Here is a 13120-nt window from a genome sequence, read left to right as displayed (position 1 = left end):
CTTTGTTTTTGTAGTTTTGTTTTTGGGAGCTGGGATAGTCCAACGTCAGACTCACACGTGGAATGTCTACTTCCTACTCGCTGTAAAGTAATAACTGTTAGAATCAGCGTAAGGAAGTACTACAAAACTCCGATATTGCAGCATTTTTCTGCTCCCAGTTGAGAAGGACTATGAAGTAAGAGGCGGGTCTCACTGGGAGAAAACTGCTGCAAGGAGCCACAAACTGCACAACAAAACAATTCTTCTTCAACTCAGACAGTAATTATGAGATGCCTCTTTTACCCGGACAAAAGGAGAGTTTTGAGAGAATGTAAGTGAGTATAATGAGGGTTACAGCTGTGTATGATTTCTCGCTGTGGAAAGGAATGTGATGCATTCACAGGGCGTGTTAAGGAATGTAAGGCTTGTCATATACAAAGCTTCATTTACTGTCATGTTTCTAAGCAGTAACAGCGAAAAACTGTAAAGTTGGCTTAGAGCTCAAATCTGACAGATTAATACTTATATTGCAGGTTTTATATCCAAGATAAAACTGCACTGCACTGAGTTTTAAAACTACACAGGTTGACAGATAGGACTGTTTTCTCTAAATAATTACTGTTTTCTAATCTGCTGTCAGTGATAAAAATAAAAATAAAATTGTATTAAATCTTTATTTTTTTGCTGACACGTCATGTGCAATGAAGGCATATTATTTGACTCTGTTGTAAGGAAGAGTCTAAATTACAATCATACATACATAGACTATAGAACTGCTAGCTTGCACGCCAACGTAAGTGTAGCTAACGCTGATGGCAAAATAGTGCAGATTAAAATACATTTCTAGCCAAAAGAAAGACATGAGAGTAACATAACTTGCTAAAACACAATATATGTACCTTTTGTTTAGAGTGCATGGAGAAATTAAAACTCACTTGGAAGAAAACATGAAGGCTTTCAGGAATTTTAGAAAGATTATCCTGGCAAAACCTTTTTTTTCCACCTGTTTTTAAATCAGGAGAAAAAACAACACCAGAATAATTTTTTTCTCATTTGCCTCTCAGGGCTTCCGTACCTTTACCTCAGGAGAGTGACATTGATCAATCTATTGTCTGTGCGTTAAGAAAAGCCTGGACGATGTTATGACTACCAACACCTCTAAAGTTAATTAGTGCATTGAATCGCAATCGTTTATTTCGTACTCAAAAAGAGAAAAAAACACCTGGTTTTAGAGTGAGTTACGTGCATAGACTGTATGATTACGTGGTGTAACAATTTCTTGATTGGGAGTGGGGAATTCCCGCAGAAAGCTAGCTTCCAGTTTATGCTACATGTAAGCTAAGCTAATCACCTCCTGGCTCCAGCTCTGTATTCAGACACAGACAGGAGAATGGTTTTCACCTCCTCTTCTAATATTGGTTGAACTATTCGGTACAATGAAAAATTACTCTATTCAGAGTTTTACATTTTTGAGAATTTAATGTGTAAGCAGCATGTGTGGTGGTGTTACCGTCAGTCTAACTAACTTAGATCATTGTAATGTAATTAAGTTATACTTAAACATATTACTTATAAAGTACCTGAGCAAATGCATCTGTGTTTCCATGCAATTCAAATGACTTAAAATAGTTCCAGTTAAATGATTTATGAGAATATTCGAATCAAAGAGCATCTGCATTAGCAGTAAACCGAACCTTCTGACATTTTGACTTGTCAAAGCAGGAAGAGCAGAGGTGTAACTGATAAAGGCTCCATTTACTCAAAGTGTACCAGTTAGCCATGCCAGGAAGCCATAATAATTGGTTACACCTGTGCAGGGGAAGATAGTCCAGAGTATGAAAGGCCAATGATGAATCGACAAAAACCAAATGCCAATTTTCTTCTCTTCCAGGCCCAGCTTCAGGCTTGCCTACATTTTCTTGTATAACCTGTTCCAATTCTGTGGGCATACATGGGTACTGGCTAATACCATAGCCAGGTTTCTCACATTTGGTCACGGTAAGTTTTATCAAAAAAATGTTTAACTTGTTATTGTACATATATTTATATTGTGCAATATGGATTAGCATTTTAAGCTTTCTGACTGGCTCTTTAAATAATTATTGGTTTTATAGGATAGGCTAAACCTCCACTAAACATATGGCATATGTTTGAAAGATAACATTTTATTTTTGACTTTGCAGATGCCTTAGCAGACACATTTTACTCGGTTGGCTTTGTGATGAGTCTGTGCCAGCTGCTCTCCATCCTGGAGCTTTTCCATATTGCAGATGGGATCGAGAAAGCCAGACTCCTCCCTCGCTTCGTCCAAGTGTGTATCACGCTCATTCATAGTCATATGAATGTTATAAAATTAACTATAAACTGTGCTTTCAAGAGTACTTTATCCATTTGAAGCGGTTGGTGGATTGTGCATACTATCTGTTTTCTTTAGGTTATGGAGAAGAACATCATGCTCATCATGATTATCATGCTGGAGGAGATCCAGAGTAAACCAGTCGTGTGTGCACAGTTTTTCTTGTGGAACATTATGGACATTATACGGTATGTACATTATACGGTATGTACATTATACGGTATGTACATGGCGCTCCATTGCTACACATTGCCACACAAATGCAGGAGCAACAGTTGCACTTCTGCCAGATGTTTAAATTTGCTTCACAAATATTCTTTACATTTTTGTCAAATAGTACAAGTTAAATAGTTTGGTCCAAAACAAGATATGAGAATTATATTGTATATTTATTATTATTACATAATCATTTTCAGTGGTTTCCTTTGAACATTCATGCTCCACAGAGGATGGACTTATTGTATTGGTATTTTAATGTGCCACCCCTAACCAGTTTATGGAGCTATGGAGTTTCTATCAACCCCACCCACACAAAATTGTTTTGGAATATCCCCAATGAACCCAATAATAACAGTAAGTAAGGTCTAAAAGGTAGATTTTGAGGACCTCCTCATGTGTTGATATTGCCTTGTAAATTACATTAAAGAAAATGTACAATCGAGCTAATTAATAAAAGCTATGTACCTGTCGAGCATTTGGCTCTGTTTGTAGTCCACCCATGCCTCTTGAAATAGCTTTAGTCTGATTCACCAGTTTATTAAGTGCACCTCTATAGTCTATAATCCATTAGAAAGCTCTGCACTAAATGCTTCCTTTGTGAAGCTTTAACACTCAGGTTTTGTTGACATTGGGTCAGAGAGGAGTTCCACACTATGGTCATTTTGGAGACTACAGTTAGTGGTGGTGTTGTATTACACTGAAATAGGTTTCTGGTGTTGACACCACCCCTTCCCCTTTACATAGACACTCATGCACAATATTAAAGACACCTTTTAATAATGTGCAATTTTGAAATAAGTCGAAGAGATCTACAGTGAATTCCTACATCCTTTCTTACTTTCATAGTTTTGTCCTTTTATTCCTTGTCAAGTTAAACTAGAATGAGTTGTTGTATCGCTCCACAAATCAGTCAAGTTGCAGTTTACAACCGCGTCTGTCCAAAATCTCATTAGACATTTGTGTGAAATTGTCATAAATATGAAATCAGGAGTTGTGGCCAAAACATATTTTGTGAGGTCACAGAGAGACCTTGACCACCATATTCTAATCTGTTCATCCTTGAGGCTGTCACCGGTACTGTAGACATATTCAAAAAAAAATATATATATAAAGATTAGTTCAGCTTTCAAAAATCAGCGAGCCAAGATACTAAAATTATTGTTCAAGTACTCTCCTCTTAGAGCTTGTAAAAAGTCTGTCTGCAGAACTGTGAACTTATTCAAGAGTATGTTGAGCTGCAGCAGTATCATCTATTAGAATGAAAATGAGATCCAGAGAGCTGCCAAGTGTAATAGTGAACATGTCTTACGATAAATATCCAATCAACTGTCAGTTATTGTGTAATATTGCCAGTATGCCCTCAGGTTAACATTTCAACGTGTACTGTTGGATGACAGGTATCCACATGAGCTGCTGTGTGTTATGGATAGACCCTCCATCACCATGCTGTGGATACGCTACACACTCTGGATCCCCTTGTACATTCTGTCAGTGGCCAACGAAGGTGACACAATCCTTTATTAACTTCTTTTTTACTATCAAATAGTCAAACTGGAAAGTTGTATTTAAAAACAACAACATAACAAATGCATGCTCCAGACAGCATCTTACTACATATAAAATAATAAATGGGAAGTTATACTGTAGCTGACCTGACACACAACAATTAACAATATGAGAGCTGCTTTAATGTGTCGAAGGCTGGTAATTTATTGAGGAAGTAGTGCGAGCAAACAGGAAATAAGTTGGCAAAGCAGATGATTACATGTCAGGAAGTGTGTGAGGAAAGGATTCCAGATTCTGCTGAATGTGTGTGATAAAACACATGTTCAGTGCATATAAACACACACTACAGACAGCTGTGAAGCTTGAGTATATCGGTAACACACAGGCGGTGTAACTACTCACTACTGGCATAGTGCGTCCTGTCAATACATCTTATCCAGAGTTACTTTACTAAGAAATATTCTTTATTGGCTTGCAGCATAATATTTAATAATGGTTTTAAGAATCCATGAGACAATAGAAATTCTGTGTTAAATGAATACTTCAGCATCTTGTTTGTGTTCCATTTCTTCCTCAGGTGTCACTATATACCAGGCCCTGCCTTATGTTGAGCGTAGAGCACCAAAATCATCCCCTTTGAATTCTACGGTGTCAACACACATTAACCTCCCCTTCGTCCTGATGGTCTACCTGCCTTTTCTGACTCTTGGTAAGATGAGTTAGCCAACATTCAGACAGAAAACAGCACTGTGTTAAAACAACAAGAGAAAAGAGAATGCATTGTTGAGGACAGTTTGAGTAACAACCCTCGAGTTTGTTTTGCAAAAAATGTCCGGGGTGGCACCAACACTGTGCCAATGCAGTAGGCCTGTTAAGTATGGAAGATGGAAGCTGCTAGAATAAAAAATAAATAAATACAATTTAAAATAAATAATTAATGCAAAAAATTAAAAACTAATTAAATAGGAAAGTAAATAAATAGAAAGGTGAATAAATAAAAAGACACATTTAACAAGAATATCAATTTATGTTGCAATTTATCAACATACCTACATATTTAATTTTGGTACATTTAATGACATTAATTCATTAATTACTTTTGGCAGCTTCTGTCCTCCAGCTGTACTTTGTGATTATCACCAGTATAATCATGCTAACACGCTGAGATGGTGACAATTGTAAATATAATACGTGCTACACATTAACATCTTAGCATAGTCACTGTGAGCATGTTAGCTTGCTAACGTTAGTGAGCATGTCAGCTTGCTAACGTTAGCCTTTCACTCAAAGCACTGCAGAATCATTTTATTTTTTTATATTTAGTTTCTACATAATTTTCCTACATATTGATTAACTGGGGTCTACAACTTGCAAATTACATTTTGAATATAGTCTCACAGAGCAGCTAGCATAGCTTTGGACTCTTAATCTGGTTACATTTCTGTTAGTTTACACATTAAAGGTACAACTTGTTAATTAGTGAGCTTAAGAAGTGTTGGTAGGTGTATTTTTTAACTCTTGACAGCTAGGCTAGCTGTTTCCCCCTGCTTCCAGTCTTCATGCTAAGCTTAGCTAACACAGACATGAGAGTGGTATCGATCTTTTACTTTTGGAAAGAAAGCAAATAATTGAATTTTCCAAACTGCCAAACTAGTCTTTCAAACTAACAGTATTGGGATTCGTTCAACTTTAAATAAGTGGAAGATTTGTTTGTTCCAGCTGTGTGATTACAGTCTAACAAAGACTCTTACATCTACAGCAGGTTTTATTCTGTAATGACCATCTTTTTGCAGCTGTTAGATTTGGACTTTCTAACAATAGTGGTGTCTTTTAGGAGCCTCTGTTACAGTCTGGCTACTGCTGAAGGAGAGACATCACCACCTGGAGAAATGGAAGAAGAAGATGAAAAGGATATGACACTTTATGAGCGAGTGTTTGGATGGGCTTCAGGAAATTCCTCTGAAGTTTATTTTATTGGAAAGGACAATGGGTGCTGTTACTTTTTATTTAATCCAGCAAGTTTTATGTCATCAAGACAGAGGACATTCTTCTTCACGTTTTTATACGTGATTGAAGTAGAACTACAACGGCAGTTTGTGTTTAAGATCATAAACGCACAGAGTCCATGTTGCTGTGGTGAGCCTCACGCATTCAGAGCCATCACTGCATCCGTGTCCAGCAGTTAGAGGCAGGACAGGAGCAGCTTGTTAAAGCTTCAGCTATGTCTTTGTGAGGAACCGCTGTATGCGTTGCCACGGTCACCGTCTGTCATGGCTCCTCTGGGCTACCATCCGTATGCTCTGGTCCACACAGCTTTCTTCTTGAACTCAGCGGAGGACTTCAGGGACAACAGGGCGGCTGAAAAAAACCAACCAGTTTTCATTTGTGCCAAGAATGTTATTTACCTTTATGAATGTATAATGTAAATACAAATACAGGCATGCCCTGTGGAGTTTTCTTTTAAGCAGTTTGTTTACATTCAGTTTCTTAACAACATTTTACATTTTTACAGCCTGGATGCCTAACACACAAAGTGCTTTTCCTTCCCCATAAAACATTTACATAGACCAAGTTTTGTGTATTTGGAAACCTGCTTGGTTTACATTAGAGTCAAAAGATTAATTAACACAACTTGTTTGCAGTTGGAGGTCTTCTATCAACAGTTTTACAGACTTCTAGAAAAGTGCACTCAGTAGACTGCGGATCAATCAATCAATACATTTTATTTGTCACATGTAATCATATAAGGTACAATTCCAGTGAAATGTAATCCTGCCAGTTCTTTCCTTCATCTCCACCAGAGGCCTGAACTACGAAGCGGGATTTGGTGTTAGCGAGGTAACGTCAGGATTAACCCTCTGTTATCAGTTTTATGATGGTGGTTCACTTTTTACCATGGGTTTTGGGCTAGGGTTCTGCTGCACACCTAACTTGCTCCGGAGCAGGTTTTGTTCGAGATAAGAGATCATCTTGTATAAAAGCACCGCCTGCTGACCAATCAAAGCTCGGTGTGGGGAATCGTAAGACAAAACGAAGTTATAAGCAAAATAAAGTCATAATCCAGGCTAAAAGCAACACAATCTGAACTGACAAATGCAGGAAGAAGATCTGGCAAAACATCTCCAACTGTGTAAATGCGTAAATTAACAGGCTTATAATATCACTCAGCTTTTTGAGTCGTGTGCTTACAGTCACACGTACAGTGTAGGTCTATGCTGTGGGTGATTATCAATATATGAAAGCAAGTCTGCTCAGCGCATTGAATTATGTTTTTTAATTTTTTTTATATATTTGCTCCCAAATCTGTTTTACACCGGTTGCAGCTGAAAGAATAACACTAAATTATTATCATCCAAGCCATGAGAATATATGTAAGCGACTCCTTCATTTAATAGAATACACACAAGTAATTATAGTGAGATCTACGCATGCTCTAGATGGGCAGTGATATCATATCTATTCATTTACACTTTCACACAGTTGGAGATTTTTTTGGCAGCTGTACTTCCTTCATTTGGCAGTTTAAACTGTTACTTCTAGCCTGGATTATGTGATTAACGTCTTCGTATTTGTCTAGTTTGCACTTCATTTGTAAAATAGGACGCTGTTTGTGATTGGTCATACGCAGCAAACCCCGCCCCTTTTATGTGAACGCTCTCATAGCCAGACTGAGTTGATAACCAGCGTGGTAGGACAGTTTAGGGTCGCGGTTGTTAGGGCCAGATAACAACGATATCCTGGGTATGTTGAACTCGTAGCTTCGTAGTACAGGCCTCTGGTGTGTCTCCCTCTCCCCTCCCGAACAAAGAGGACATAAATCTCACTTAATTGTCTCTCCAGGCTCAAATTGACATCATCTGTGACATCACTTTGACACTTCCTGAGAGCGGGAGAGTGTTAAGACTTTCAATAGTGTCTGAGTGAGGCTGAAATTTCATACTGTGTAATATAATCACAGATGTCTTGATTTTGTCTGAGGGGTGACCCACAGTGTCAGACTTTTAAAACACTGTCTCGTATTATCAACATTACACTTTCAGTGGCTCAGCGTTCCAGCAGGGCTTTACATTTTATAACAGTGTATTGTATGCTGTTGTGTTTGCATTTTGATTACCTTTGGCTGCGCGGATGGTTGTGGCCGACAGACTCTGCTCAGGACCTTCTGTGATGCTAAAAAGCCAGTCTATGAACTGAAAACACACACACACACACACACACACACACACACACACACACACGCACACACACACACACACACGTTGTCATCCTCATATTTGGCTCTAAAAAAGTAAACCATAACCAAGTCTTTGTTTATAAAATCAACAGGAAAGTATATGAAACCCTAACCTTGTGTCTTTGGCTGCTCCAGGGCTCTTTGTCCAGAAGCAGAGCCAGACTGTGGGACATTCCCAGCATGCATTGAGGCAGGGCATTGTCAGTGAATGACTCCTCGCCGTACAGACAGTGTTGCAGAGTCTGGGGCTTGGAGCCGGGTTGCCATGGGAACCACTGGGCCCTTATGCCAAGGAGGAGGGGCATGTAGTGGTCACCCCAGGAAACTACAGCAGCGGCGAAAACCTGGAACAGGAAGTCTGTGGCCTGCAGAAAAATTAAGGGAATCTAGGTTTAAATATTTATTCAGGTCTATCATTACTACTGGCCATCGTTCATGTAGTAACATTTACAACCTGTCTGACTGTCCGACTGCTAGCGTTGCTTGCAACATTTGACTTTATTGTAGCAATGTTGTTCCCACTTCTCAGCAATTAACATAAGCAACAAAAACTACGAAGATTAGACCCAAGTTAAAATGAACTGGAATTGTCCTTTAACAGAAGACGTCACCATTCTAATGTGGAGCAGACCATTTGCTTAGTTTACTTTTAAATACTTAAAACTTGTTTTAACCTTATTTAACAGGCCCAACAAGACAAACAACCTCAGGAACGTTATCCCAGAGGAGCCCTTAACTTTCGCATCGATGCTGAAACTTAATCACAGCTACAAGACAGCGCTAGAGAAACCACACGGTAGTTTGCCAGCATGGCACGGAAACATACCAGTTTCGTGTCTCCACATGTGACGGAGGTTGCATCATAGGCAACATTTCGGATGTGTCCCATTAGCTCCAGGAGCCACTCCATTCGTTTCATAACGCCTAGAACAATGAACAAAACATCTCAACGTGTGGACAATAACATATTGTAGAATTAGGACAAACATGCATTAATATGCATGCAGCGAAAAACAAATAGAAGCATACTATGTGTCGTCTTGTTAATAAATAAATCATTACAACCATTATGTGTGTAATTTGCAAACTCTCTAATTTAGTGCCACCTAGGGGTCGCATCAGAAAAAGTTTTTTTTTTTACTTTTGAAAACTTAAAGGGGACATATGAAAACTCACTTTTGCAGTGCTTGTGCACATACATTTTGGTATTTGGTGTGCGGGCTGTCAAGGTCAGAAAACACGGGATTCAACAAGCTCAAATCAAATTACTATGTCACATGCAGGCTCATTAGAATATACTGCGCCCCATCTGAGTATGGCGTATTGAGGTGTGCCATATTTTCTTCAAAAGCCAATCAGAGCTTTTCTGGGAGGGGGGGGTTTAAAGAGAAGGGCACTAAAACGGAGCGTTTCAGATGAGGGTGAATACAGGTATATATTTAGACAGATAGTATGAGAAATATTATGTGTTTTTGGAACATTAAAGCATATAAACATGTTCTAGTATAAATTCAAACATACAAATATGAACCTGAAAATTTGCATATGTCCCTTTTAGATAGTATGTTTTATGCCACTTTAAATATTTTAAACTATGCATTGTCAATCTTCCTAGTGGTTGTGAATGAATCAAGAGAAGCTCTTTAGCTCTAGAAGGTGACTCGTTACTGGCCTAACCTGTATTGGGGTTGGTGGCCAGGCGACACTGGTAAAAAGTCTGCAGAAGGAGCCAGCCGACTCTGCGGCTTGACCAACCACTAAGCACACCGGCAATGACGTCATTGAGACCCAGGAGGGGAACTCTGCCTTGGGAGGTCAAGTGAGCCAGGACGAAGCAGGTCTTCTCCATCTGAGCCTAAAGAGTACAGGTTTCACTTTAATTTATAAATGTACAGATTGTCTAGCTGTGTTTTGACTTTTGCTTTTTTCCTATACCTTATCCCATCGTACTGTACCTCTGTGACTTTTGTGATTCGGTCAATCTCTGCATCGGACATCTCAGACAGACATTTGGTGATTCCAACATACAAATCCACTTCATTATCCTGAAACAAACATCAGCAGGAGAAATAAGAAGATATAATACAGTACTATTTTTCAAAACAAATCACGTTAAAATGTCTTAAAATATGAGGCAATGACTAGGCTGAAAGTAGTTCAAATATTTGTCGACCAGTAATAAGTACGTAAAAGAGTAAAAATGAATTAGTGTTGGTTAATGTGTAAAGGCTGAAAGCAGTTGAAGTGCCAGAAAAGTAAGTAAGTGGGTAGTTGAAGTGTCAGTTGGTTGGTAAACATTGGCAGCAGTTTAAATGTCAGTTGAAGTATTTTAAATGTCTGGTGCAAAGAAAAAAAAAACTTATTTGCCAGTAAATGTGTAGAAGCTAAAAGATGAAACAAAAGATGAAAGTAGTTGAAATGTCAGTTGAAGCAGAAGTTCCAGAGGCAGTTGAAGTGGGAGCATAGTAAATAGTTGAAGTGTCAATTGTCAGCTGAAAATATCAGTTGAAGTACATGAACTGTAGAAAACTATAGCATGTGAAGAGTAAAAATGAATTGAAGTGCCATTTAATGTGTAGAGGCTGAATTGATCGATTTGTCATTTCATAAGTAAGAGATGAAAGGAGTTGAAATTGAAAACCATGGAAGCAACTAATATTTCCAGTTGAAGTTAAAGTGCCAGAGGTATTTGAAGTGAGCCCACAGTAAATAGTTGAAGCGACAGCTGTTGTATAAACAGAGACAGCAGTTGAAATGTCAGTGGAAGAATAGAAATGAAGTGTCATGTAAGTAAGTAGTTTCTGAATGTGTGTTTCGACTCAGCTTCGTACCTGGATTTGGTTGGGCAGCAGGGCAAAGATCTTCTCCGTGGTGGAGCAGAGGATGGTCCAGCAGTTGTTGGGGGGGTTCGGGAGAGCCATGGCCTGAGCGAGGCCCTGCAGCAGGGAGCGGCACAGGGACAGACGCTGGGGTCGAAGGTCCTCCTGGAACTGCTGCAGGCCCAGACTCTCCATGTGGACCTGGAGCTTGTCCTCAGCAACATGCTTCATCCACAAACCCAGGCTCTCATACAGATGAGCCCGAGTCTGGTACTGGAGGAGAGACATAAATTCTACAGTTATTTTGTTTTAAAAATATTAATATATTTAGGCAAAGTATGGCTTCTTGTATGGCTGCTTGTGTTTAGGGAATATATAACTATATATATGTGCAGGAGGTTGAAGTTAGAATATATATGTATAATATAAGTATAATATGTAAAAATATAAAAAAAAGATTCTGGTGATCTATTTTCTAAGTAAAAATAATAATTCAGTTTTGCCAGGACAGTTTTTCTAAAGTTACATTTTTGATCATCTGAGAAATTCTTTGACACATTTCGCTCAATACCAAACTCTACTCGAGAGGAACTTACACTGAGACTGTGCACAAGAGGCGGTGACAGCCAGGAGCCCAGAAAGAGAGAGGCACTCTGAGAAGACTGAGCTTGACATGCTGCCAGCACTACACACTGATGCTGCACATCCTCTCCTGTCGAAGAAAAGAAGATGCTGAGCTCGGTGCTTTGACTCTGCGAGCCCTTAGGAACAAAAGAGTCAAATCTCTTACCAAAGCTGAGCCTCATCAGAGGAGATAGCACAGCACTCCAGTTGATGGGTGGGTACTGGAAACTGGCTCCAACTGATGCCAGTGGAGTCAGAGCGGACTTAACCAGAGCTGGAAGGGCAAACTCTGGACCTGGGTACACAGGAAGAGAGGATATTCCAAAAAGTAAGAGAGCAAGGGGAAATTCTAGCATATGCAGGCAATTTGTATAAAGATATTGTTATATCTTATATTTACATTCGTACGGAAGCCCTCAGAAAAATATTGTTTCTGGTGATACATTTTTCTAATTCATCTAAATTGAGTTCTCTCCTGCATTAATTAAGAACAGGTGGGAAAAAAGGATATTTGCAAGGATAGTCTTTCAAAGTAACTTTTTTTTTTAAATTGTTTTTGGTAATACACTGTTTTGTGCGCTGTAAATGTGTATTATATGACATATTGTTTATTACAAATGTTTAATTCTAGCTGTTATATTTTGTATGGCCATTGTATAGCAATTTTTAAAAGCACAAGAAAACAGTGTTTGAAATAAAATAGAAAGAAAATGGATCATCAGAGTTGTTCAAAAGAACGTTATTAAATGTGTCTACAAACCTTTTGTCCCCGCCTCTGTGATGAAGTCAACGATGGATCTGATGACGCTTTTCTCTGAGAGGTAACTGAAATCCGGAGGAACTGAGAAGATGACAGGAGACATATCACACCAAATAGCTCCTCATTTTGAAGACAGACAACACCTACAGTAGGCTCCATCCCAGTAAACAGTTATAACATGGAGATTCACACTGCGACCGACTGTTTCCAACACTTCGAGCTGCTGTGCCTACCTGCTGTGTGACTGTGACTGGTGGACATGTGGGCCAAATGCAAATGACCAACCAAACAAGTGCTGTTGGACTGCAAACCAATGGCTCCCGAGAATGTTATGATCTGCAAAAGAGACATTAACAAAACAACTAAAATTAAATAGTCTCAAATGTGATCTTCAAAGTTACATTATACGGTATCTTCAGTCCAAGCAGGAATATTCAAACCTGCCGAGTGAGTAACAGAAATGTTGGCCTGATGGTGGTGTTAACAGTAATTACACAAACATTTTCTTTTTTAAACGCTGCATCACTTCAAGTTTTTGGCAAAATCAGACAAGAAGTGTCTGACATTAGTTGAGACTTCTTGTAGTATTTAGTAATAATACTACTGAGAGGCGAGAGGTCACA

At 38.8% G+C, this 13120-nt stretch overlaps 2 protein-coding genes across 4 annotated transcripts in view; one reads left to right on the top strand and one right to left on the bottom strand.

Moving 5' to 3' along the window:
* hacd4 (3-hydroxyacyl-CoA dehydratase 4) lies at nt 1-6524 on the top strand. Of its 3 annotated transcripts, none has more exons than XM_029454457.1 (7): nt 1-314; nt 1871-1977; nt 2163-2290; nt 2414-2523; nt 3952-4058; nt 4638-4769; nt 5895-6524. In XM_029454457.1, the coding sequence occupies exons 1-7, from the start codon at nt 265-267 to the stop codon at nt 5975-5977; spliced, it is 717 nt and encodes a 238-aa protein (XP_029310317.1). In that variant the 5' UTR covers nt 1-264; the 3' UTR covers nt 5978-6524. The 3 variants fall into 3 exon arrangements, with proteins under 3 accessions (XP_029310317.1, XP_029310318.1, XP_029310319.1); XM_029454458.1 differs by having other exon boundaries at nt 3-310; XM_029454459.1 differs by lacking the exon at nt 1-314 and adding an exon at nt 1277-1312.
* The window catches only part of focad (focadhesin), a 43097-nt gene continuing 35044 nt past the window's right edge, over nt 5068-13120 (bottom strand). The window contains exons 34-44 of the mRNA XM_029454454.1: nt 12731-12833; nt 12498-12578; nt 11904-12032; nt 11710-11825; nt 11126-11386; nt 10250-10339; nt 9972-10149; nt 9121-9218; nt 8408-8659; nt 8175-8250; nt 5068-6418 (exon numbers count right to left, since the gene is read on the bottom strand). Coding sequence (XP_029310314.1) covers nt 6345-6418; nt 8175-8250; nt 8408-8659; nt 9121-9218; nt 9972-10149; nt 10250-10339; nt 11126-11386; nt 11710-11825; nt 11904-12032; nt 12498-12578; nt 12731-12833 — 1458 coding nt within the window. The 3' untranslated portion in view covers nt 5068-6344. The remainder of the gene's footprint in view (nt 6419-8174; nt 8251-8407; nt 8660-9120; nt 9219-9971; nt 10150-10249; nt 10340-11125; nt 11387-11709; nt 11826-11903; nt 12033-12497; nt 12579-12730; nt 12834-13120) is intronic.

The sequence above is a fragment of the Cottoperca gobio genome, chromosome 18, assembly GCF_900634415.1.
Source record: "Cottoperca gobio chromosome 18, fCotGob3.1, whole genome shotgun sequence".
NCBI lineage: Eukaryota > Metazoa > Chordata > Actinopteri > Perciformes > Bovichtidae > Cottoperca > Cottoperca gobio.
Note: the sequence above shows the minus strand (reverse complement) of the source record. Positions and strands in the feature narration are given on the sequence as shown.